This window comes from Brassica napus, chromosome A7, assembly GCF_020379485.1.
Source record: "Brassica napus cultivar Da-Ae chromosome A7, Da-Ae, whole genome shotgun sequence".
Lineage (NCBI taxonomy): Eukaryota > Viridiplantae > Streptophyta > Magnoliopsida > Brassicales > Brassicaceae > Brassica > Brassica napus.
Genome location: NC_063440.1, coordinates 26,387,807 through 26,413,446, shown reverse-complemented (window position 1 = coordinate 26,413,446; position 25,640 = coordinate 26,387,807). Strand labels below are relative to the sequence as shown.

The window sequence follows — 25,640 nt, the reverse complement described above, 5'->3', positions numbered from 1 at the left end:
ATATAAGCCCAATAATTGCAATGTAACAGAAAAAAAAAAGAGAAATATAAAAGGAGGGAAAACAGATCTGAAACAAGCCCCCGCTTGATACTCCACCGACTAAACAACAACCACTGGGTTTGAAGTAGTGACAGTGACATCTCTCTCTCTCTCTCGATCTTCATCACAATTCACATATACGAATCATCTCTCTCTGATCCCCAGATCTTGCGAGCTAGCTAATTCCTCCACTCCAATCGCCGTTACCCAGCTGCATTGAACCGGATCTAACCGATCTTTCTCTGGTGGTAAGCATTTGACTCCACCGACGGGAAGAAAAATGGGGGAGAAATCGAAGTCGAGAGGTTGTTTCGGTTGGTTCATAGCTCTCATCGTATTAGCCGCCGTCATCCTCGCCGTCGTCTACATGGTCAAATCCAAAATGAAGAAACCCGATGACAACGACGACAACGAAGCTGGTCCCGTCCCCGGACCTCCCGGCGCCATCGATAAGAAATACGCCGACGCTCTCAAACTCGCCTTACAGTTCTTCGACATCCAGAAATGTACTAAAACCTCATCGACGTGCTTCCACGTTTTCTCAATTCTCCTGCAATCGCTAAGTTTCTTAATCTGAATCGATGTTCTAAAAATTGGTTTAGCTTGGTTTAATTCAATCTAGATTGGTGTAAATCACGTGACAATATTAGTGTTAAAGTCTATATATTTGTTTGATTTTGTATATATAATTTTTATAGTTCTTAAAACAATTATATAAACTCAAAAAATAAAAATATCTGATATATATTAGATAATTAAATAATTTGTTAAAGTATAATCCATGTTTAGGTAATCAGCTTAATGGCTAGGTCTAATAATATTATCTAGTTATTTCTTTAACATTGATTTGAATTATTCCTTCTTTTCCTAAATATAAGATGTTTTAGATAAAACACCTTATTAAAAAATTTATTTAAAAAGTATTATTAAAATTATAAATTAAAAACTACTTAACCAGTTAAAAGTTGAACAATTAAATTTGATTGGTTAACACGGTTTTTGATTAAATTAAAACTACCTAGAAATATAAAAATATTTTACATATTGAAACATAAAAAAAAAAATTAAACGTTTTATATTTCAGAACAGAGAGTATTATTTTTGAATAACTATGAAGTTCGAACGGTAGTAATTCAAGAATTTTAGCCACTACTTCAGTCTCTAGTTGTTGTTTTTTTAAAGCTGAATTTGATTGTTTTGGACAATGTAGCTGGCAAGTTGGTGAACAATACGATACCTTGGAGAGGAGACTCAGGTCTCAAAGACGGAAGCGAAGCCAACCTCGACCTCTCCAAAGGCTTATACGACGCTGGCGACCACATCAAGTTCGGTTTCCCTATGGCCTTCACCGCCACCGTCTTGTCGTGGTCCATCCTCGAGTACGCTGATCAAATGGACGCTGTCAACCTACTTGATCCCGCTAAAGACTCACTTAAATGGACCACTGACTACTTCGTCACAGCCCATCCTTCTGATAACGTCCTCTACATCCAGGTGGGAGATCCGGAGGTGGATCATCCCTGCTGGGAGAGACCAGAGACCATGAAAGGGAAGAGACCGGTCATCAAGATCGATGCAGACACTCCAGGGACCGAAGTGGCTGCGGAGACTGCCGCAGCCATGGCTTCTGCGTCTTTGGTGTTCAAAGATAGTGATCCTCAGTACTCGGCCACGCTTCTGAAACACGCCAAGCAGCTGTTTGAGTTCGCGGATTCCAAAAGAGGCTTGTACAGTGTGAACATACCTGAGGTTCAGAAGTTTTATAATTCGACAGGGTATGGTGACGAGCTTCTATGGGCGGCTAGCTGGTTGTACCACGCGACGGAGGAGAAAACTTATCTGGACTATGTCACTAAGCATGGAAACGAGTTTGCTAGGTTTGGTAACCCGACTTGGTTCAGTTGGGACGACAAGCTTGCAGGAACACAGGTACTATTGTCAAGGCTACTCTTCTTTAAAAAGGATTTATCAGGAAGCAAGGCACTTGCAAGTTACAGGGGTACAGCTAAAGCTGTAATGTGCGGTCTTCTACCTAAATCTCCAACAGCTACTGGTAGTAGATCAAACAGTGGTCTTGTATTGGTCAGTGATTGGAACCCGCTGCAACAATCCGTTTCCGCAGCGTTCTTGGCCTCACTGTTCAGTGATTACATGCTCACTTCACGTATCCATAAGATATCTTGCAACGGGAAGATTTTTAAAGCAACAGAGCTCAGAGACTTCGCCAAATCACAGGTAACAACAATTTAATACTCTCTCCGTTTCAAATTAGATGTTCGATTTTTTTTTAGCCTAATTAAGAAAATGGTTAAATGTTCAGTTTTGTCTTTATTTAACTATTAGAATTTTATTGTTTTATTTTTTTCTTAATTTATTTAGAGATAAAAAAAAAAGATAAAGTTAATAACATAAATTGTTTTGAAATCTTTAAAATAACACTTATTTTGTAACAAAAATTTTATTATAGAGGGAAGAGGAAATAATAAAAGTCTTACTATATATTGTTTTTTGTTTAAGGCTGATTACATATTGGGGAAGAATCCGATGGGAATGAGCTTCGTGGTTGGTTATGGAGACAAGTACCCAGAGTATATCCATCACAGAGGCGCTTCGATACCTGCAGATGCAACCACAGGGTGCTTAGATGGGTTCAAGTACTTTAATTCGACCAAACCAAACCCAAACATAGCGTATGGTGCACTCGTGGGTGGACCTTACTTGAACGAGACGTTCAGCGACTCGAGAGAGAATGTGAGGCAGAACGAGCCAACTACGTATAACAATGCCTTACTCGTTGGTCTGTTGTCTAGCCTTGTCACTACCTCTTCTGCTCTACAGTCATTGAAGTGAGCCATCATACACATTGCTTCCTTTTTTTTTGTCCTCCTAATGTGTTTGTGTGTATATTCACGTTGTGTATTTTGCTTTGATATATTGATGAGTAGTGTTGTTGTATTTTAAGTTTGTTGTAAACAACTAAACAAGGTACAAATACAATAACGAATTGCTTTTGGCTATTGGAAACGGTATGGAACAGTCCGGTTAGTTTAAAATAACCAAACTGTTTTGGCCGGTTTAAACCCGACAAAGAACCCGTTTAATTTGTGTTTGAACTTAAAAAACTTTTTGTCTTTGTCTTGTGGTACTGGTGGCTTTGAAATTAAAAGAAGTAAAGCCTTAATCATCGAAGGTGAGGTTCTCTTCTGTCTACTCGAGACTTGAAGTTCTGTTTCGGTTAGTTCGAGACTTAGAAGGAACAGAACTTAAGTGTGCCATATTGTTCAGTTTCTCAGAAAGTGAAGCATTTGAATTAACAGTGGTTCCATGATGGAGGGGTTAAAGATGGCAGACACGGAACTGATGGTTTACATTCATCCTTCCAAGTGTGGGAACGTGTTTAACGCCGTCTGTCGCGAGCTCAGCTCTCTTCTATTCCAGTTCGTTCCTCTCTTCTCTTCAAAGTTTCATGCATTTTAAGCTACTCAGTTTAGTTTGTAGATTACTAACACTTAACTTTGATTTCAAGAATCAGATTAGTTTGTAGCGTAAAGTTTTATTTTTAATCTTTTTGAGTTAATCAGATTAGTAACACTTAACCTTTGATTGATTCCTATCAAGAGCCAAAATACATAACTTTTAAGTTTCAAGCCAAAAAAATTGCAAATGTTCTTAGATAGCTTTGCTTTTGTAACAATCTTTGGGAAGTTAGTTTCATTATTGATTATTACTAATAATAAGGCTTACTTGATTCTTGGTGACTACTTGTCAATATTCCTTTTCTTTAATATTTTGCATACATGTTTTTTGTTTTTAAAGGTATGATGAAACGTTGGATGGGGTTCTATTGGCTTTTGATTTTACCATGAAAAGCAAAGGAGCTAAGGTCCTTGCAGGACTTAACCCTTACTTTGGCGTCAAAGTAGAATCCAGTTTGCTTCTATTTAATCCAAAGCCCAATAATCTTGTAGGTAAGAAAGAGAAGATCTCATTATACTTGTGTGAGACACTCTTCTTCGTATCTGCAGTCTTTGTTTGACGTTTACTCTTTGTTTTGGGTTTGAACTGAAAACAGAAGGGAAAGCTGTCAAGTTATTCATGCTTCAAACTTCCAACAATTTTCTAGAATCATAAAACATAAAAAAATTAACTTCAAAATCATTAAAATTCAAATAACCACACTGTTTAGTTTATTCAAAGATAAAACAAATGTTTTTAAAACAAAGATACAATACAAATAAAAATAAAAATTGTTGCAAGCAAACTAATGTAACCCCCCACCACCTATAGTATTCCTCAGCTGCTCTTATCTCCCTTATAAACCAAAGAAACCAAGAGCAGGCTCTCAAATTCTAAATGATACAACAAACCATATGAAACTAAGCTCAACACTACACCTGATGATGATTCATACGAGAACGTCACTCTGCTTAATAACGACCACGATGATGACTTCCTCTGCGATCACCACCTTGCTGATGCTGACGGTGATGCTGCTGACCACCATACTCTCGTGGGTTATAATGCTCAGACCCACCTTCACCGTGCCCATGCTGCTCATATTGTTGATGATGGTGTTGGTTGTAACCACCAGAATAACCTCCTCCTCTGTTGTCACGGTGGCCTCCCCGTGACTGAACCGGGTAAGGATCCGACGGGAATCTCCCACTCGTTCCACGTGGCTGGTACCCACCTCTACTCTGATAAGCACCTTGTTGCTGAGCATAGCCTTGCACGCCAGGTGGAGGAGCCATATAGCCACCACCATGCTGGTAAGGAACCGGTGGAACATACGGTGGCGGTGGCTGATTGTAGCCGTAACCAGGATGATGATGATGCTGAGCATGTGCATCTCTTGTCTGATACCTGTCCCGGTCTGTTCTCCTATCTAAGCTGTTGGTGACTAGACGATGCGCTGCGTCTCCCACATGCCTCCCTTGATGATTACTATTATTATTGTTGTTGTTATAATAATTATTATTATGATTATGCATCGGTCTCCTTCCATTGTCCTCGTGCCACAGAGCAGGTGGGGGTTTCAAGTCGCCAATGTTCACAATCTGAAAGACAGAGAGAAAAACAAACCAACTTAAGCTACTATTACAGGGCCGGCCATGAGATTTTGGAGGTGGTCATAGACGATTTAATAAAGATTTCAATATTTTGGGAGGATTGAGGCGAATTTTTTATCCGGCTTGGCCCAGGACCGGCCCTACCTAGTGATGTAACGTCACACAAAGGTGATGACATTAATAGACAAGAGATGTACCTTCTTGGGGAAGATGACACCTGGAGGAGGTCTGGTTCTGTGTTCATGTGCATCCGGAAGTCTGTAAATGCAGCAACTGAGAAGAAAAGAAGATTATAAATCAGTTTCAAATGTTTTGAGCATGTTTTGAAAGCTAAGGTTTGTGATCTTACATGACTTGGTTGTCCAAGATGTCCTCCTTACCCTCCACTGGGGACCTAAACACAGGAGGGTGAGTCTCTCCTGAGCAGGGAGTCAAGTAGCCGTTCATACCATCACTGCAAGTTGTTCTAAGCACATCAGGGAACTACTAACCAGCTTACTTCATTAAAATAAAAGAGAGTTATGTTATCATTTGATTTACAAACCTGAGCTCAGGTCTGATCTTAGCCTTATAGTGTAGTCTCTCCTTTTCACTCAGTTGACGACAATGGTTGTCAAGGGAAAAGATGAGTTCAGCAAGGCGATGAGATGTTGCAATGAATAGCATGTCACACATCATGCTGTTTCTACGCTTCTCTTCATCCTACAACAGATTGAGAAAACAAAATATTCTTAAAAGTCGCACATCTTGATCTGAAAGGAAAACATAAAAGACAGGTATTGGAACCATACCGTCAACGTGAATTCCACTTCGGAAACAGCTTCTAGAAGGCGGTTTTCATCAATGAAAGGCAGCTTAGCAATACCCTATGAGAAGAAAAGTTTTTAAAATGTCAAAAAATGCCATTCAAATGTAGTGACTGTGTTTATCAGGAAAGATAGAGAGCTTACCTGCCAGGAATAGCGCTTTCCATTCATATCAACTTCAAAATCTGGAGAATAGAATAAAGAGAGATATACTTTTATAATTTGTTCCAACAATAAACACTGAGTGAGAAGAAAGAATCTTTATGAGGGAAGGAAAAAACACATACCAGTTGGGTAAAAATCAATGATGGGTGAGTTGGGATCAGTCATCAAGGTCCTATAACGCTCTGGAAGAGCATGCGCACTGACCAAATGAAGTAATAGTTACATATATACCGTTACAAAGGGGACAAGAATGTGGAAGAAAGAAATAAAAAGGATTGTAGCCAAACCTTGCAGCTGGGAACACCCCAAGAAGTTGATTGAAAGGCTTAAACGGAGTTCCTAACTCAAACTTAATATCCAGCTCTCCTAGATCCTTCAGATCAGAAGCAAATGGTGCATAATGGTAAGGATAAAACCTGTCACATCAAAGTACAGAGGTATCAGTATTAAATAACATCACAGTAGGCCACACAAAAGGAAGTGTAGGAACTCACCATTGCCAAGAGCAAACACCTTCCATGTAGTAATGCATGACCCAACAGAGGCCTTCTGTGTACTTCAAAACCTGCGCAAAAGAATGTTTAGACATATTAGAACCACCTCTCTAGGAACGGGAAGCACCAACACTATATCGTTCTCAAAACTCACAACATCCTTTCGTAGTCTCTCCATCTCTTCAATGGTTGTAACTGAGAACTTCTCTTCATAATATCTCTCTCTCCATCCAGGTTCCCCTAGCTTCACCTGTTTACATACAAACCTCATTCAGAACTAAAGAGACAACCAAAAGAATCTAATCTAAATCACTAGAACGAACCTTATCCTCTTCATGATTATCTGAGTTGAAAGCATCAGATTTCTCACGGATTACCTCCTTGAGCTTTGTCTTCAACTCTTCTTTGTTCTCATTTTCCTGATTTAATATTACAAAATTAATTAACCTTTCACTTAATAATGTCATATAAAACTTCACAGAGAGAGAGGAATGCATACGTCAGGTTCAAGACTGTTCTCCACATCAACAATAGCAGCACCAATACTGGATCCTGAAGATAAGCGTCTAACTTTTGAAGGAGGAGGAGCAGACCTTCCTCCACCATTAGACTGAAACGGTGAAGGTGCAGGAGCAGAAGCAAGTCTAGAGCCACTGAATCTTTCAACTGGAACAAGAGACTCCGGTTGAATCGTCGGAGCTTCGTCGTCCATTCTCTTCTTCCTAGCTTTATCTCCCTTTATTCTCTCCGCTTGCCTCTGATAATAAACCAGAACAATTAATACATACATACAGATACTTAACAAGAGATTCAAATAAGTGTACCTGATGTAACCTTGCTCTCTTCTGAAATATTTTATCTTCGAATGAACCTACAGCTTGAATAAACTGTTCCACTCTCTTCAAGTTTGGCTGGAGAGGATCAAAGTAAAAAAAAAAGATAAAAGTCAAAACCATGTCACTTAAAGGTGAATTGAATTGAACATGTATCTGAGTAAGCACCTTGCACCCATCAGTTAGATAACCGTCCAGTGACCTGAACTCCTTCTTGTAAACAGCCATTAGCAAGTTGATAGCTCCCTGGAGATATGAGGAAACAATGTTTCATTAAATAATACTTCTAATGCTAACAAAGATATGTCATGAGTGTCTAAACACAAACCTCTCGAATCTCCAATGTTGGCATATGAGGTAAGAAATCGTTGCCAACGAAGAAACATATGAAGATGAAATCATCAACAATGCGCTCCAGATCAATCTCGAATGGTGGGTTTGGAATCCTCATTTCAAACTCAAGGTACTCTCTAAGAATCCATATATGAAGAAACTGGAAAAAAAAAAGATAAACAAAGACATGAGAATTGACAATATTATTATCACACTTTAAAGACAGTAGTATCCTACGAACCTGATATGGCTTTTTGACAAAACCATCGCCCTTCTCATCGAACTCTCCTGCCCTCTTCTTTGCTTTCCCTTCACAGTCTGAAGCCATGTGGCCCATTTGACCACACAAGAAGCATTTGTCCTGCTGGCCAGGAGTGAAGACCACCTAACTCATGGGGATGACATTTTACGTTAGTTAAGAAGAAAGTATCACAAACCTCTCTAAGAGAAGGGTGTTGTATGACAAACCTCTCTAAGAATTGAGAAATGAACTTCATGAGTAGCCAAGCCCAACATAATCAGGTCAGCGTCCTGTCAATCAAAGAATGTCAAAGTGAGAAAATAAACTAACAAATAAGATCTCATAAATATTAATTTAGAAGATGAAGAAGACTCATACCAATCCGTACAAGCAATGGCGAGTGTTTGGATCAAAACCAGGGAGGTTCCTTTGAAGACGAATGTATGACATGATCTTATGCTCCCCTTCACCTGGAACATTCGCGTCTGAGAGGATAACCTTTTCAGGTAAGAGCAAACATTAGTCACAAACTCAATCCAATTTCAAAATCTAATAACCATCACAAGTACCTTGATATTTTTCCAACCAGCATCATAGTTAAGTCTCATGTGCACATAATACTGCAGGGCGATAGAGAGAACACCCATGAACTCTGTCCCAGGTGTAATAACGTTGGAATCAAACACTTGAGAGTCGATTTTAGGAGGGAGTCTTCTACCCTCCCTCTCAAACTCCTCTCTCAGCTTTTCTTCTTCAGCAGCCTGTAAGATTACCAAACATCAAAAGACTTACCATTTGAAAACCAATGGTACAGAGAGATGGGAGAAACAAAACAAGACCATCAACAGACATGTCTAGATGAAATTAAGAAGGAACAAAGTGGTCTGGATGAGGAAACTACAAAGTAGAAACCCCAAGGCATTATATAGGGGGAGCATAGAAAGAGACATACAGCATCGGAAGCATCTTTAGCAGATCTAAACCGTCTAGATCGTTGTTGATTCATTTTAGCTCTTGGAGCAACACCATCTAATACCACCCAATTCAAACATACATACATGAAATAATTAATTAACCTTCAAGCTACTAAGCTCATGTTGGCAAACAAACAAAAAAAGTCTCTCCACTTACCAATAGCCATATAGAGCAGCTTCCTCGGCCGTACCATCACAAAAAGCCTATCGATATAGTCAAACATACACTGAAACACCTCCTCAAAGGTTGTCGGCGAGGGCTGCATCCAAAACATAACTCATTATAAGCACAAAGAGCTACTCACACAGAGAGGAAACCATAATACTGAATCAGTAAAACAGAATCAAAGTTTGAAACTTTATTGTCTGGTTACAAACTCTAATTATCGTCCAAATATCATTCTACACGAGAACACTAAACCCATATCAAATCGACGCTAAAGTATGAAACTTTAATGTGAAATTGATTTAATAAATTGCAAAAGTGAACGAAAACTTACCCTGTCTTCAGGGTGGAAGCAAGGATGGATGATACCGTTCATGTCAAGGTACAGATTATCGTATTCGAGATTGTTAGGGTTAGGTTTACTTGTATCCACCGGGATCTTGATTCCCTCGATTTCGACAGCCTCTTCCTCGACGACGTCAGACACTATCAGCGGGTACTTCTCCGCTAGCCACCGGTAAAACGCCGGTACTCCCATTCTTCGACGATCTTCGAAGATGTAATAAAAAATCTCCGGCGGCCAACAAGGAGTAGAGAGAGAGACCTAAGCAGGAAGAGGAGAGAGAGGAATTAATCGAATCGAACGGTGTTTGTCTACGGCGGGTAAGGTCACGTAGAGATTATATTAATTGTTTTTTTTGTTTTACCTATTTCCTTTTTTGGATGAAAGCAAACGGATATTTGACTGAGTCAAACTTATTTGGGCTTAAGACAAAACAGGCGTTGTGATGTCTTAAAAGATAAAAAACGTGATATTGTTTGGGCTTTTGTATTCTCTTTGAGAACTTACTCTAAAGCCCAATAGCCCATTTATTTGTTTACTGGGGACTAGTTGTGGTGCAAAGCTGACAAGAGCGAAAACCGTATGAGAAGTCATGTAGTGATGTAATTAGGGGTGGGCATTTTACCCGAAATCCGAAGTGGCACCCGAACCCGATCCGAAAAACCCGAACCGAAATCCGAACCGAAGTAGCAAAATATCCGAACGGGTATTGAATTAGGAGAGATTGGATATCCGAACCCGAACGGGTAATATCCGAACCCGAATGGATATCCGAAAATAACCGAACATATGATAATTAATCTTATATTTATAGTTTACATCTTTCATTTTATATCAAATATTTATATTGATACTACACATACTTTAAATTCATATGATATACATACAATTACGTAGAAGATGATTTGCTATTCGCTTAAAATGCATGTCAAACTTCTTATTTCAGCAATTAACAAAAAGTTACATCCAAAATTTAAAAACAATAACCAAATTAATGTCTTTTTAGTTTGAAAATGTTATGTCCAAATATATTAACCATGCAATCTATTAAAAATAAAAAATAGTTAAGTGAAAAGTTATATATTTAAATACAAGAAATTTGAGAAATGAAAATTTTCATTTTTTTTTCTTCAAAATCTAAATATCCGAACCCGATCCGAAATAACCGAAACCGAACTTAAAATACCCGAACCCGACCCGAAGTACAGAAATACCCGAACGGGTTCTACACCTCTATACCGAAATACCCGAAAATCCGAAATACCCGACCCGAACCCGAACGGGTACCCGAACGCCCACCCCTAGATGTAATGATACTAGACGTCAGCTAGAATCAGGCAACACCAAAAAAATACAAAAAAAATCTCCGTTGCCGGCACTCGAACCCGGGTCTCTCGGGTGAGAGCCGAGTATCCTGACCAGCTAGACTACAACGGATTTGTGCTAGAGCATAACACTTGTTGTAAATTAGATTATTTGGCTATTAAGAAAACAAGAACACACTCAACAGAGTCTAGTACTTGATTAAACTAGTCTCTTTCGGCTTTATGTCTTCTTCTGGTGGTCCATCTATTCCGGCAGAAATTATGATTCTACGATTAAAAGATCATTCGTTTTATAAAACTTTTTGTCAAGTTAGTGGTATATATATATCTTTGTAATACTCTAAATTGTTCTTTTATGCTATTTCTATATGTCGACATTATCTTAAATTTCCCCCAGTCTGAGTGTGTTTAATGACTTCTGATCGTTAGAAAACAAGAAACATTTAAAAACTAAAATTCAAAACTGAAGTATTCAGAATTTACGAAGTACCAGAAGTGTGATAATTACATACACTTTGGTACTTTCTGATCATCTCTGAGTGTACCGGCCACGAGATATGCAGAGTTGGTCGTAACATTTGTCACAACATTGGTAGCTAGCTACAAACATAACGTCTAATCCAATATAGTAAGAAAACTTATTATGCAAATACTGTCATACAAGCACATGTAATACATCCACACCAAGAACTATATATGCATGTAAGATATTATTCCCTTGCTCATAATAATCCACTGACGACATAAATAAGAAAACATTTTTCTCTCTTGGGGAAACAACGAAAACTCACACAAAACGATGTCGTTGCACTCTCCCTCCATACGCTCCTCCTCTCTTATATTATAGACCAAAGAAACTATCTCTCTCTGCAAAAAAACCAAACCTCTCCACTCCCTTTCTCATGGCCGCAACGGTCATTTTCTTCCTCCACTTCACATTCTTCGCCGCCGTCTTCCTCCACACCTCCGCCGTTTCACCTGAGACGCAAGCTCTCATCTCCCTCAAACTCTCTCTCCGCGACCCTCTAGGCGCCCTCGAGACCTGGAACGAGTCCTCCCCCTCCGCGCCATGCGACTGGCACGGCGTCCTCTGCTTCTCCGGCCGCGTGCGCGAGCTTCTCCTCCCCCGCCTCCGCCTCGCCGGCCGCCTCAGCCCTCGACTCGGCGAGTTGACTCAGCTCCGCAAGCTCAACCTCCACACCAACGACATAAACGGCCCCGTTCCGTCTTCCCTCTCGCGCTGCGTCTTCCTCAAGGCGGTTTACCTTCACTACAACTCGTTCTCCGGCGAGTTCCCGCCGGAGATATTGTCTCTCAGGAACCTACAAGTCCTCAACGCTGCTCACAACTCCCTCACCGGGAGCATAGCCAACGTCACTCTCTCCAAGAGCCTCCGTCACGTCGACTTGTCCTCAAACGCGCTATCCGGTCCCATTCCGGCGAGTTTCTCGCCGGAATCTTCCCTCAAACTCATAAACCTCTCCTACAACCGGTTCTCCGGTGAGATCCCGGCTTCTCTCGGCCACCTACAGAGCCTAGAGTACCTATCGCTAGAGTCTAACCACTTACAAGGAACGATACCGTCAGCGTTATCTAACTGCTCCTCGCTGATACACTTCACCGCCGCCGTTAACTCCCTCACCGGCCTAGTGCCAACGACTCTCGGGAATATTCCGACTCTCCAAGTGATCTCACTCTCCCAAAACTCCCTCACCGGTACGGTTCCAGCGAGTCTCCTATGCGGTTATTCTCGTTACAACTCCTCTTCCATGCGAATCATTCAGTTAGGCGTTAATAACTTCACGGGGTTAGCTACGCCGTCAAATGCAGCCTGCGTGAATCCTAATCTCGAGATTCTCGACCTTCACGAGAACAACATTGGTCACGAGTTTCCCACGTGGTTGTTGACCGGTTTGACCTCATTAATTGTTTTGGATATATCCGGAAACGGTTTAACCGGCGAGTTTCCGGCGAAAATCGGGAGCTTCACGGCGCTTCAGGAGCTCAGAGCAGCGAACAACTCCTTCGTCGGAGAGATTCCGACGACAATCGGAGAATGCAGGTCGTTGCGGGTCGTTGACTTCGAAGGAAACAAGCTCTCGGGTCAAGTCCCGGGTTTTTTGAGCCGGTTACAGTCTCTAACGGCGTTATCTTTAGGAAGAAACGGGTTCTCGGGTCGGATCCCAACGGATCTTCTGAGGTTAAACGGACTCGAAGCGTTGAGTCTAAACGAGAATCGTCTCACGGGAGATATACCGTCGGAGATAACGAAGCTAGCGAATCTCAGCGTTCTCAATCTCAGCTTCAACAGATTTTCCGGCGAGATTCCGAGCAATGTAGGCGATTTAAAGAGCTTGAGTGTTTTAAACCTTAGTGGATGCGGGTTAACGGGTCGGATTCCGGTTAGTATCGCGGGTTTAATGAAGCTTCGGGTTTTGGATTTAAGTAAGCAGAGAATCTCCGGGGAGTTACCAGTTGAGCTCTTTGGCTTGCCTGATCTTCAAGTGGTTGCTTTGGGACACAACGGTTTAAACGGTCTCGTACCGGAAGGTTTCAGCAGTTTGGTTAGTCTCCGGTTCTTGAATCTTAGCTCCAATTTATTCTCCGGACGTATCCCTTCGAACTATGGGTTTCTCAAGTCGTTGGAAGTTCTTTCACTGTCTCGTAACCGGATCTCCGGTTCTGTCCCGGTGGAGATTGGGAATTGCTCAAGTCTTGAGGTTCTTGAGCTCGGTTCTAACCGGTTAGAAGGTCACATTCCGGTTCGTCTTTCGAAATTGTCTCATCTGAAGAAGCTTGATTTGAGTCACAACAAGTTAACCGGGGATATTCCGGTTCAGATGTCTAAGGACTCGTCTCTGGAGACTCTTCTGCTTAATTCCAACTCTCTATCGGGTCCTATACCGGAATCGTTATCAAGATTGAGGAACTTAACCGGGTTGGATCTTTCGTCAAACCGGTTTAATTCCACTATACCAGCAAGTCTCTCCCGGCTTCATTCTCTTAAGTACTTGAACGTGTCAAGAAACAGACTAGAAGGGGAGATCCCACAAGCTCTAGCTGCACGTTTCAACAACACATCGGTCTTCTCCAATAACCCGAGGCTCTGCGGTAAACCGCTCGGTTTAGAATGTGAAAACGTTAGGAGAAGGAGAAGAAGAAAGCTGATTCTACTCGTAACACTAGCAGCAGCTGGAGCTTTGTTGTTGTTACTATGCTGCTGCGGCTATGTCTTTAGTCTATGGAGATGGCGCAAGAAAATAAGATTAGGTTTGGGCTGGGACAAGAAAGGAACGCCATCACGCACCTCCGGTACGAGCTCCGGCGGCACGAGGGGAGAGGACAACAACGGCGGCCCTAAGCTCGTGATGTTCAACAACAAGATCACGCTAGCTGAAACGTTAGAAGCCACGAGACAATTCGACGAAGAGAACGTACTGAGCCGAGGAAGATACGGTCTTGTTTTCAAGGCGACGTTTAAAGACGGTATGGTTCTATCGGTACGTAGGCTCATGGACGGTGCGTCGATAACCGACGCAACGTTCCGTAACCAAGCCGAGGCGTTGGGTAGAGTGAAGCACAAGAACATAACTGTCTTGAGAGGATACTACTGCGGACCGCCTGATCTTAGACTTCTCGTTTATGACTACATGCCCAACGGAAACCTCTCGACGCTCTTGCAAGAAGCGTCTCACCAAGACGGGCACGTGCTGAACTGGCCGATGCGTCATCTCATCGCGTTGGGGATCGCTAGAGGACTATCTTTCTTGCATTCGTTGTCCATCGTCCACGGGGATTTGAAACCGCAAAACGTACTTTTCGACGCGGATTTCGAAGCGCATTTATCCGAGTTCGGGTTAGATAGGCTGACGGCGTTGACTCCGGCTGAAGAACCGTCCACTTCGTCGACCCCGGTCGGGTCATTAGGCTATATTGCACCCGAAGCGGGGTTAACAGGCCAAACGAGTAAAGAGAGTGATGTCTATAGCTTCGGGATCGTGCTGTTAGAGATCTTGACGGGTAAAAAGGCAGTGATGTTTACTGAGGATGAAGATATAGTGAAATGGGTGAAGAGGCAGTTGCAAAAGGGACAGATCGTTGAGTTGCTTGAACCGGGTTTGTTGGAGCTTGACCCGGAGAGTTCGGAGTGGGAAGAGTTCTTGCTAGGGATTAAAGTTGGCTTGTTGTGTACTGGTGGAGACGTTGTTGATCGACCTTCTATGGTTGATGTTGTGTTCATGCTCGAAGGGTGTAGAGTCGGTCCAGCGATTTCCTTGTCAGCAGACCCTACTTCACCAGCCGCCGAAGCAGCCTCTTGAAAATGTTTCAATTTTTTTCATTTCGTAATAAATTTTTCCTTTGTGGATAATTCTGTTTGACTTTCATTGCATTGTATCTTGTCACGGCTACGACAATCAGAAAATATTCAAGTTGTCTAATCAAGGAATGTGAGTGAAATCAATCAAGTGCAGTGTTTCATCTCATTCCTTAACTTTAAACATGTATTATTTCCGGGATTCTCGTATAAAAACCATATCCTAAAAAAATAAATTAGAGAATATAACATTAGTTAATGTGAAGCGGGTCCAATAAATAGTGTGTTAACGTTGAACTGACCCTACGGCGCTAAGCATTGCGTAATCTTATATATACTGAGCTTTGTGGTTAGACACACTGTCGTGATTTGGTCAGTGGGTTGGGAGAGAAATGTGGGGTCCTCGACACTGTCCTCTTTCTGTTTAGCTTCCCGCCAAATAAGTTGTGACAAGTGGGTGAATGCCACGTGTTAGTTTCCCTAGGGAGATGAAAGTAGCCGTTAAAAAAAGTCATGGATTATTCTGTATGGGGAACAGTGAAGTTTAAGACTATGAAAAGCTTTTTAAGCAGCAGAACCTATGTGTTCAAAAAAAAAAAAAGCAGCAGAACCTATTGTCTGAAACCCATAGCCATGTCGGATTTTACACTGTTTGCCTTTTTGGCTCGTTACTTAGTTTTCTTTTGTTTAATTATTGATTTCTGGTGGGGTAGTATGTTATGAATGGAGAACTCCGCCTCAAGCAATAGCTATAGGGTGAACATTTATTTTCTATGAGATCTTGGCGAAAATGAATTTTGAGTGACTTTGTTTACTGAAGATAAGATGTTATTGAATACATATATGGTAGTCATGGAGAAAGGATTGGTGTACACTGTAAACAAAAAAGGTAAGGAGAATAAATGCATAAGGAATGCATAAGTCGTGTGAGAGTTTAATGGATATTTTGATGTGTGGACATGACTCATCCCCTTATTAAATGTGTCATAACTATCTTCACTGCTATCTTTAAAACAAGTCATGACAATTATTTGACTCTGCTTGTGTTGGTATACTCTCTTGAACCCACAGACTACTCGTCTTTTACCCCATCAAGTGAAATGGAAAGAAAAATTATTGAAAACAGTTATTCATCCGGTGAAAACAGTATCTACTATCTAGTGTAGCAAAGGGGAAGATTACATGTAGCAGATTTTATAAATACTTGATTTTTAGATGATTTTAGGTAAATTTGAGAATTTGATATGATTTTTATTAAAACACTCTAAAATCTTATTTAAGCCATGAGATTTGAATTTCTATTTTTATAACTAAAAACTCTACTCAAACAAGCAATATAAAATCTATAACTTAAATTTTTTTAGTAACAGTAAATTTCTGAATAATTTATTAAATTACAAGTTTGACAACACTAAATTTTGAAGCTGTTTTTAAAATTCATTACACACTTCAAAATCCTAGTTGAATCCACTACTAAGAAGAACATGGTATAGAACAAGACTAATTTTCAGAGTCAAGTGATAGGCCACACTCATCAGTGATTGGTTTTGAGATTAAATTTGACAAATATTTGTGTAGTGATATATATAAACATTGCAAATTTTGTGATGCAAATAGAAAATGAGATGTTTTATTTTTTTTGAACTGTAATGTTTCCAACGAGAGAACTGAACTCAACCCCACAAAAGGGAACTGAAAGAAGAAGCCAAAACATTACATGGAAATTCACATATGAGATAGATATAAATAACCATAGAATCCCTGCTTGATACTTTCACTCGACTCAACTTGTGTTGTGGCTCCGATGAGATCTTGTGAGAAGGAGAGAGATATTTTGTTCCGATTGATTGGTTGGTTATAGACTTGGGTTAGTCCGGTATGAGTTCGATTGGTTGGTTTACTATTAAAACTATAATTCATTTTGTTATTGGGCTTCATACTCGGATTTCTCGACGGATACAAAAGCCCAACTATGTTATTGAGTTTGACTCAGCCGATTGTATTTTGTTTTTCATTCCAGAATAAATAAGAGGAAAACATATTAGCAGTCTCTAATGAGTTGTGACTTGTAATAACGATCATACTTGTATAGAGCATGATTAACCCTGGTCTTTTAGCCGGGGTTCTTAACTCATGATTTAATTTTCTTTTTTACACTTTTCGGCTAAGAAACGATTCTTAGCATGAGATATAAAGACAACATTATTCTTAAAATAATTGCTTGAGCATAAACTTTCTCTCAAAAGTAGAAAACCATGCATAGCCCACCTAGAAACAGACTAACAAACTAACGAGTAAACGAACCTTTTGTCTTTTCAGTTATTCCGAATGCTCGTGAAAGGGTAAACTGTGGTGGCATGTAACCCGTCCGTCACGTAAAACTACATCTACACGCACGCACCGTCACAGAGACATAAACTGCAACTCAAGTGGAGATATTCTTATAAGCTTTACAGTTTGTAAATTAAAAAAGAGATGCTTAGACCAGTTTGTATAAGCATGTCTTGCCCGACATATCTTCCAGAGTTGAGTTCAGTTCTTTGATACTTATCCCCTCTAAAAATCTTATGTTATAATTCCAAGTTAAATTAAATAAATCACCAGCTTCCCGACGTGGTTTTAGAGTAGTACTCAAATGATAAAATCAATTAAAAACAGTTAATTTTATCGTCGAAAACGTTGATTCAATCTGGGATACTTTTTGCGATCACATTACAAAACTTTTATTTGCTGTCTTCACTATTTTATCAGGAAGGACAGTTGTCCCAACGTGACAGAATAAAAATCTTCAACCCCGTATCAAATCAATATAAACACGGGTTAACATTTGAAAAGTACTTTTAAACATGCTCCACGCATTTGTTTTTCATATTCGTAATATAATATTAGATCATTTAATATTTTTCTACTGACGGTGGAGTTGAAAACCCATATTATTAAAAGAATTTACCCCTGAGACAAAAAGAACATTGAGTTGCTTAATTATATTTATTTTGATTATAGGACTATTCGATGTTGATATATCATCATCGCACGAACAAATGGCCAAACCATCAGGCAGAAATATTCAACCCGTCACGTATAGTGTTATAACCAACAATAGAAAATGTTCCTTCGACGACAATCAGCATTATATAATGGTACATTTCAGGTTGGTACCACGTCCTGATAGTTATGATTTAATATGGTTTATATGGTATTGACCCAGCCGAAACTTGGATACCTTGAGATGATTGTGTAGATATATAAGTTAATATTTTTGCGATGTGAGATCATCTTCTTTGTGGAACTAGTATTTTTGATGTGAAAGCTTTAGTTGGCTTCTTGGTCATACAAACGTTGCATAGTTGCATGAAATATCAATTAGAGAAGAAACCTTTTTGGATCTCATTGATCTATTTAATACGCAAATCATATAATTTCAAATTAATTTAAATGTTTCTTCAGCATTTTCTAACACTTTTATTATTTACAAACTGGAAGTTTGTCATAGAATATTATCTGTGAAAAGTGGAGCGTCTATAATTTGGTTCTTAATGTTTTGTTTAGTCAACTTTTTTTTGGTAGATTATATTTTTACACCAAAAAAACTTTTGTTAATTAGATTACTTTCCAAATAGAAAAGGTTACAAATACAGGAAAAATGTAACATGGCACGACTGCTTATATATTATGGAAAAAATTGCAAGTATATTAAGTTACAATTTTTTTTTTTTTGCAAGTATTCAATTTTCAACTTGGAAAACAAAAAAAAAATTGACAAACTGTGTTTTTATATTACTTAAATTTTGAGGCAAAGTTACTTAAATTTCAGTTTTCAAAATAAAAACAGGAAATTTGGCATAATGATTTTGGAATTATGGCGTGAGTTACTAATTAGTAATTACTATGCTTTATTAACGTCAATACGTCATGACATTAATTAATAGTCGATTTTATTTTTGCATATAAAGTAGATCTCATGGACAGTTTACAACTTTACATATGTACTACACAAACATAAAAATACATATAAAAAGGCCAACCCGTGAGGCCGTGACATTAACTCCATATTACAACCAACAACAGAAACAATGGCTTCACAAGCCAAACCTCAAATCCTCTCCGACATCAACCATCTCCTCTACTTCGCTCTCATCCTCTTCCTCTCCCTCTCCTTCCACGTGGCATCCGGCGCAGGAGGAACATGGAAGCTTCTCTTAAACAACGTCGGAATCTCAGCTATGCACTCACAGCTCCTCATCAACGACCGTGTCATAATGTACGACCGATCCAACTTCGGTCCTTCAAAAATCTCTCTCCCTAACGGAACCTGCCGGGACAGTCCAAACGACTCCGTTTCCAAACGTGACTGCACCGCGCACTCTATCGAATACGACGTCGCTTTGAACCGTATACGTCCTTTGACCGTCCAGTCCAACACTTGGTGCTCCTCGGGAGGAGTCACTCCCGACGGAACTCTCCTTCAGACAGGAGGAGACAAAGACGGAGAACGTAAAGCTAGACTGTTCTACCCATGCGATGATGATTCTTGTGATTGGTCTGAAATAGACAACGCACTTAATGTTAAAAGATGGTACGCTTCGAACCATGTACTTCCAGATGGTCGTCAGATCATAGTCGGAGGTCGAGATGAGTTCAACTTCGAGTTTTTCCCTAAGACAAACGCTCCAAACACGTACAGCTTAAGGTTCTTGTCGGAAACCAACGATCTTGACCAAGAAAACAATCTCTACCCTAACGTGTTCCTCAACACCGATGGAAACTTATTCATATTCGCTAATAACCGAGCCATTTTACTCGACTATGCCAAGAACACCGTGGTCAAGACTTACCCGAAGATCCCTGGAGGCGAGCCGAGAAGCTATCCGAGCACCGGCTCCGCCGTTCTTCTCCCCATCAAGAATCTTGAAGAAGAAGTTATCGAGCTGGAGGTTCTGGTGTGTGGCGGTGCACCAAAAGGATCGTACCTTCTTGCTTTGAATGAAAACACTTTTGTGAAAGGTCTTGACACGTGTGCGAGAATCAAGATCAACGATGCTAACCCTAAATGGGTGCTTGAGAAGATGCCGAGGCCTAGAATAATGGGAGACATGATCGTTTTACCTAACGGACAAGTTCTGTTAATTAACGGTGGTTCTTCAGGCTCTGCTGGTTGGGAGCTTGGTCGTGAACCGGTTTTGAATCCTGATCTTTATCATCCTGATAAACCGGTCGGTTCAAGATTTCAAATTCAGAACCCAAGTACTATACCGAGAATGTACCATTCGACCGCGACTTTACTCCGTGACGGTAGAGTTCTCGTCGGAGGAAGCAACCCACACGAGTTTTACAACTTCACCGGCGTGCTTTTCCCGACGGAGCTCCGGCTAGAGGCTTTCTCGCCGTCGTATTTGGAGTCTCAGTATAGGAATATACGTCCAAGGATTATGAGTCCTTCATTACACTCGACGGTTAATTACGGTGGAGTCTTGAGGCTGAGGTTTAGAGTATTAGGAGAAGTGAAAACTCCGGTTAAAGTTACAATGGCGTTTCCTTCGTTTACTACTCATTCCTTCTCAATGAGCCAGAGACTCTTGGTTCTTGATCATGTCACGTCTTTGAGAATAGGACAGTGGACTTATGAGGTTAGGGTTAAGACGCCGAGATCTGCTAATCTTGCACCGCCCGGTTATTACATGGTTTTTGTGGTGAACCAAGATATACCGAGTGAAGGTATTTGGGTAAGGTTACAGTGAAAAAAGTGATCGTCAACATTAATTAGTTCGTTATGTGTGATTTTTTTTGTTATTATATAACTGAACCAACATACTTTTTGATTTGAGTAAATCAAATTTTATTTCGCGGAATTGTATGTCACAAGATTCTTGTTTGGATACAAATTACAAAAAAGGAATCAGATTCTTGTGTCTTGTTGAGTTGGTAAAGTTTTCATGTTTGATACTTTTTGGCTACGTGAAAGTTTCATTATTAAAGGGGTAGGAATCTCTATTTCTGTTATTTTCATTAGAACATATGGAATTTCTATGTCGTGGATAAGAGAAGTATGCTAAACTTAGTTCATATTTGCCGGGTTTTGTTTGGACAGTTAAGACTTACGAAAAAGAAGAAAAAGATGTGATAATTGATGGAAGCTTCCATAAATAGAAAGTCGTGGAGAAGTGTAGAAATATTGGATACCAGAAATAGAGGGACAAGGTCCAGAAAGTTACTTAATGAATTACGTTGTATGTAGCGATATAACCCAATCAGATTCTTACGGTCTTGCACGTCTCCACATGTATCACTCCTTGTTTAACTACTTGTACGCAATTTAAATACTAAATCATTTGAATATTGATGACTATCTATAAATTCAGTTCGGTTCCTTGGTATTTTGCCCATGCCTATGACGAACCATCCAAGAGTGATGACACAGTTAATTCAATATAGGAAAACAATAGTTAAGAATGGTTTTTGTCATAGAGCAACAATAACCAATTCACCTCTGCTCTTGATTCAAAGAGCTTACAACATCATGTATTATATATGATTTAAGAGTAGTCGATCGTTTTTAGTTGGAAGAGTCGATAAAAGGAACGATGTGAAGAGTGTATAAAAATTTGAAGAGACCAGAAATAGAGAGACGACAAAAACTACTTTACTAAGTTGCATCTATGTAGGCAATATGATCCAACTCAAGATTCTTAGGTTCTTACCGTCTTGCACGTTTCCACTTGTGTCACTCTCTTGTTTATATATTTTCGGTAATGCGAAGAGCCTTCCAAGAACAATGGTGAAACACAATCAATTCGGTATATTGGTGAGAGACAAGAGTAGTTAGTAGTGGTTTTTCATAACATCAATAACCAAATCATCTTCGTTCTTGCTTCAACGAACTCATATAAGTAGACAACAAACAAAGCAAAAAAACTCCTCCAAAACAGTAACACAATTCTAGTAAAATAATAGTGTTTACATCAATTCTAAGCACGTAAGCACGTTCAGGATCCGAAGGCGTTGGATCCGTTTCATCCACTGGCTCTCCGTCTAGGTATCACCACTGCAGCAAATCAAGGAATCGATGATATCATCTTCCTCTCCGACTGCTCAACGCTCATCAGAGCAATCAACATCAAGTAACAGATCAAGGAAATCTTTCCTATCTTGAAAGATATTGAACATCTTTCTTCTGGCTTCATCTATCATATTTTCTTACATTCTTCGTTCACAGAACAGCGATGCTGATTATCTTTCTAAACAGGTTCTTAGAGCACCCACAACCACAGCTCCTTGACAATAAATCCTTAACAATAAATTATTATAATAATATGTAGGGCCCAAATATTTAAGAATTTGTGCTACAATTGTCTCTTGAAGTCCCAATTTAAGGATTTCTTTTCTGACAGCCTCTTCACTGTGCGCGGGCTCCACCGCCGCGTGGGAGCCCGCGATTGGCCAATCTTTTTATTTTTTTATTTTTTTTAAATTCGGATGAAAAAAAAGAAAAAAAAATAAAATATTCTAAAAGTTGTTGTGAAGGATTTGTTTTTAAGGATTTACTAGATTTTGACCCGCCCTCAAAAGGGCGGGTATATTTTTTGTTTTAACTATATTTTTTGTTTTAATTTTTTTTCAGAAATTTAATTTTCATATTTGTGTTTTTCTATGTAATCATATTTACGTTTTTCTTTGTAGTCATATATATGTAAATCTTAATCAAAATCTATTTTATAAAATAATAGTAATGTAAAGATTGATTTGGCATACACTCAGTCTTTGTAATTATATGTCCGTATATCCGTTTTTTTTAAATCATATTTGTTTGTTCTAGATCTTTACCCGCAGGTATAATGTCCACTTAATAATTTAAATGACCAAAAATATTTATGTAAAATTATTTTTATAAATGCTAAAGAAAATATAGCAAGTGTGTAATGAAAATAAAATAACTGTGTGTAAGGAAAAGAATGATTTTGGTTTCCTATTACAAACGACTAAAATCAGGAATTGATCAAGAAATTTCATTTATGGTAAGTATTAAGAATCAAACTTATTTGATTATGCTTGGAATTGGTTAAACCGACTTTTGTAATTAATAAATTTGGGATCAATACTATTAAATTTCAGTGGCCTGGTGGCAATTGTTGGTTCAGTTGCTTGGAATTAGTTTCCTAATTTTTTTTTTGTCGGCAGTTTCCTAATTCTATACGACAAAAGCTTGTTGTGCATTTTTATTTATTTTTTTAATAAGTGGCATAATTGTAATTTTCATCATCTTTTCCAGATTTTTTTTTAGGGTTTTGACACTGTAAATCTATTTTCATGGCGGCCATCAACTATTTCCTTGTAAATTATCAAATTTTTGTGTGATTACGTATCAGTAGTCTCAAATACATAGATCTGTCGTAAAAAATCAGTTTTAAACATTCAAAACTCAAAAAAAAAAAAATCGCGACCTTCGATTTGCTCGCCGCTTATGACGAAATCACCACGCCCAAGCACAGCTCTATATCTCGCAGGCGCTTAATCGAATGCCTTACGAGCATTTTCGAACATGGCCCTTTGTCTTAATTTTTGTAGTCTTCGACCAGTAAGTGGAGCGAAGGAAACCAGCTAGAAAGTGAATTCAGAAACCACAAATGGATAGATAATATAATTTGTGTACTCTGAATTTGTGTCTGAGTTCTGTATTTGTTTGTTACTGAGAAATTAATCGATGATCATAAAAAGCGCTTTTAAAGAGAACCTGATAACTGCTTCTGCTAGAGGTAGAAGAAGTTATAAATTACAACATAGTTAATGTTTTAATATAATTAGATGCAGTTATATAAAAATCAGTTTTTTTTAAATTGGACTCAACTAATATCAATAGGGCATGTTCCTGTTTTAATAGTATTGATGGTTGTGGATGCTCTTAGGGCCCTCTTGTCTTCTGCGTTTGTATTGCTACCCGGTATGGGTTAGCCCAATTTTTGGGCCCAAGCTTTATCTTCTATTTATAATATCATCGGTCGATCAAAAAAAAGAAATGCACGAATCCGCCTAGCCAATTGAATGTCTTTGGGCATTATCGTTGATCCTCTTGGCGCGGTGAATAGAATAGAGATTTGTATCTTCCACCAGGCCCACCAAATAAGCCGCTGCAGCACTGCATCGCTAACACTGCTTGGCTCTGGGATATGTTAATTATCAACATGACTTGGATAACTAGAGGTGGAAGCACATATAAACTCGTATTTAAAATGATTAGTGTGAGTCGGCCTTTATATTAAACTTGATTATACCCAGCCCAATGTACATTGTCATCCACCTCTAGCTTAGTCAGACTTCAACCTGAATTACCAACTTACCAAAATATTCACATAAAATTTAGCTGCAGCGTTTGTGGGTGAACAAAAAGCAATCAATCTTTAAAATAAATGAGATAATGAAAGACCTAATTATTTACAAATAGTAAAAGAATAATTTTGTTAAAGCGTCCATATTATTCTTGATAAATAAACATATTTATTATTCTTTCTTGTAGAAAAACATTTTTGTGTAGCTGGTCTATGGACTGCTTAACATTGACATGCTTGGTCTATGGACTCGAGGTAAGGGCTAATCATTTCGCAATATAAATTGGATGCTAATTATTATATTTTTCAGTTTCTTTAATCAATCAAATACTACTTTTTTGTAAACTAAACAAATACTACTTTCGTTATTTATTTTAAACTAAAATAAATAAAAATGTTGTAACACGTACTATAAAATTATCAATGTTTAAAGTCCCTAATTAAGATTAATTTATTTGAAAATCACATACGTACGTACGTCACTGCCTACTTATTCCTTTGGCCCATAACAAATATCATTTCTACCAGAACCAGTTTTATATGTTAAATTATCATTGTATAATTGCAATGCAAGGCTGTGTTCTTTGCTTTTCTTTTTTTGTAACGTAATTTATTACAATATAAAGTACATAGCTTTTTGCCTCTTTTGTTTTCATTCCAACACCCATGAAGGTAACCAAATCTAGTGTTACACAAAAACTATATAAATAATTTTGATGTCTTTTGTCCAAACTTTCTTGATTTTATTAATACATAGTACCCACAGAAACTCCAATACCATTTCCAGTTTTGGTATCGCAATTAGAATATACATATAATCTTCCGACCATGCTTAGTTTTACCAACAAGAATAAAAGCTTAAACTTAACCAAATCTGGAGTTGAGTATATGGTGTTGTGCATGATTACACTTTCGCATGTAATATCTATAGTTTATCTCTATCTGCAATACTAAATATTAAAAACTTATAAAATTTGAATATGCTAACTATACAAACTCGTTTCATCAGTCTATATACAAATGGGTAATATTATAAAGAAGAATGTTCATTGGTTGTTTCAATTTGTATTACTGGATCTAGGTTCAGAACCAAAACATATGATCTGAATATAAATTATGAAAAATTGTATTAATCAATAAATAATGTGGGGGAGATGGAGACGTGGCGGAATCTAATAAGGTGTTAGAGATGCCGAAAGACGTTTGCCTAAATAAAT

The 25,640-nt window shown here is 38.8% G+C and overlaps 4 protein-coding genes and 1 non-coding gene across 6 annotated transcripts; 3 read left to right on the top strand and 2 right to left on the bottom strand.

Moving 5' to 3' along the window:
* The first annotated feature begins 73 nt into the window (after positions 1–73).
* Positions 74–3,056, top strand: LOC106421639 (endoglucanase 10-like). Its single transcript, XM_013862466.3, has 3 exons — positions 74–545; positions 1,250–2,274; positions 2,557–3,056. The coding sequence occupies exons 1-3, from the start codon at positions 320–322 to the stop codon at positions 2,887–2,889; spliced, it is 1,584 nt and encodes a 527-aa protein (XP_013717920.1). The 5' UTR covers positions 74–319; the 3' UTR covers positions 2,890–3,056.
* Positions 3,057–4,182: 1,126 nt separating this feature from the next.
* On the bottom strand, positions 4,183–9,794 carry LOC106421638 (5'-3' exoribonuclease 3). Of its 2 annotated transcripts, XM_013862465.2 has the most exons (22): positions 9,455–9,794; positions 9,112–9,214; positions 8,933–9,009; positions 8,550–8,741; positions 8,359–8,478; positions 8,208–8,270; positions 7,981–8,124; positions 7,735–7,899; positions 7,575–7,652; positions 7,398–7,484; positions 7,073–7,330; positions 6,897–6,992; positions 6,728–6,823; positions 6,574–6,644; positions 6,367–6,495; positions 6,202–6,278; positions 6,059–6,099; positions 5,900–5,974; positions 5,653–5,810; positions 5,458–5,562; positions 5,306–5,381; positions 4,183–5,096 (listed from the first exon to the last, which is right to left on the bottom strand). In XM_013862465.2, exons 1-22 carry the CDS (start codon positions 9,656–9,658, stop codon positions 4,467–4,469), a joined length of 3,045 nt encoding a protein of 1,014 aa, XP_013717919.1. In that variant the 5' UTR covers positions 9,659–9,794; the 3' UTR covers positions 4,183–4,466. The 2 variants fall into 2 exon arrangements, with proteins under 2 accessions (XP_013717919.1, XP_048592233.1); XM_048736276.1 differs by lacking the exons at positions 8,933–9,009; positions 9,455–9,794 and having other exon boundaries at positions 9,112–9,187.
* A 1,033-nt stretch (positions 9,795–10,827) lies between these two features.
* On the bottom strand, positions 10,828–10,900 carry TRNAE-CUC. The gene has a single exon. It is a non-coding gene; the product is annotated as a tRNA-Glu (tRNA).
* Positions 10,901–11,565: 665 nt separating this feature from the next.
* Positions 11,566–15,272, top strand: LOC106421537 (probable LRR receptor-like serine/threonine-protein kinase At4g36180). Its single transcript, XM_013862368.3, has one exon. It carries the CDS (start codon positions 11,691–11,693, stop codon positions 15,105–15,107), a length of 3,417 nt encoding a protein of 1,138 aa, XP_013717822.2. The 5' UTR covers positions 11,566–11,690; the 3' UTR covers positions 15,108–15,272.
* A 3,707-nt stretch (positions 15,273–18,979) lies between these two features.
* Positions 18,980–21,046, top strand: LOC106421594 (aldehyde oxidase GLOX). Its single transcript, XM_013862421.3, has one exon. The coding sequence runs from the start codon at positions 19,177–19,179 to the stop codon at positions 20,839–20,841; it is 1,665 nt and encodes a 554-aa protein (XP_013717875.1). The 5' UTR covers positions 18,980–19,176; the 3' UTR covers positions 20,842–21,046.
* Positions 21,047–25,640: the final 4,594 nt, after the last annotated feature.

Bases quoted from the DNA above. Each gene is read 5' to 3' on its own strand.
- LOC106421639 (XM_013862466.3), top strand. From the start codon at position 320: ATGGGGGAGAAATCGAAGTCGAGAGGTTGTTTCGGTTGGTTCATAGCT. The intron at 546-1,249 runs GTACTAAAACCT...TGGACAATGTAG, and splicing joins GTTCTTCGACATCCAGAAAT to CTGGCAAGTTGGTGAACAAT. The intron at 2,275-2,556 runs GTAACAACAATT...TTTTTGTTTAAG, and splicing joins GAGACTTCGCCAAATCACAG to GCTGATTACATATTGGGGAA.
- LOC106421638 (XM_013862465.2), bottom strand. From the start codon at position 9,658: ATGGGAGTACCGGCGTTTTACCGGTGGCTAGCGGAGAAGTACCCGCTG. The intron at 9,010-9,111 runs GTAAGTGGAGAG...GGGTGGTATTAG, and splicing joins GCTGCTCTATATGGCTATTG to ATGGTGTTGCTCCAAGAGCT. The intron at 6,824-6,896 runs GTTCGTTCTAGT...GTATGTAAACAG, and splicing joins ATAATCATGAAGAGGATAAG to GTGAAGCTAGGGGAACCTGG.
- LOC106421537 (XM_013862368.3), top strand. From the start codon at position 11,691: ATGGCCGCAACGGTCATTTTCTTCCTCCACTTCACATTCTTCGCCGCC.
- LOC106421594 (XM_013862421.3), top strand. From the start codon at position 19,177: ATGGCTTCACAAGCCAAACCTCAAATCCTCTCCGACATCAACCATCTC.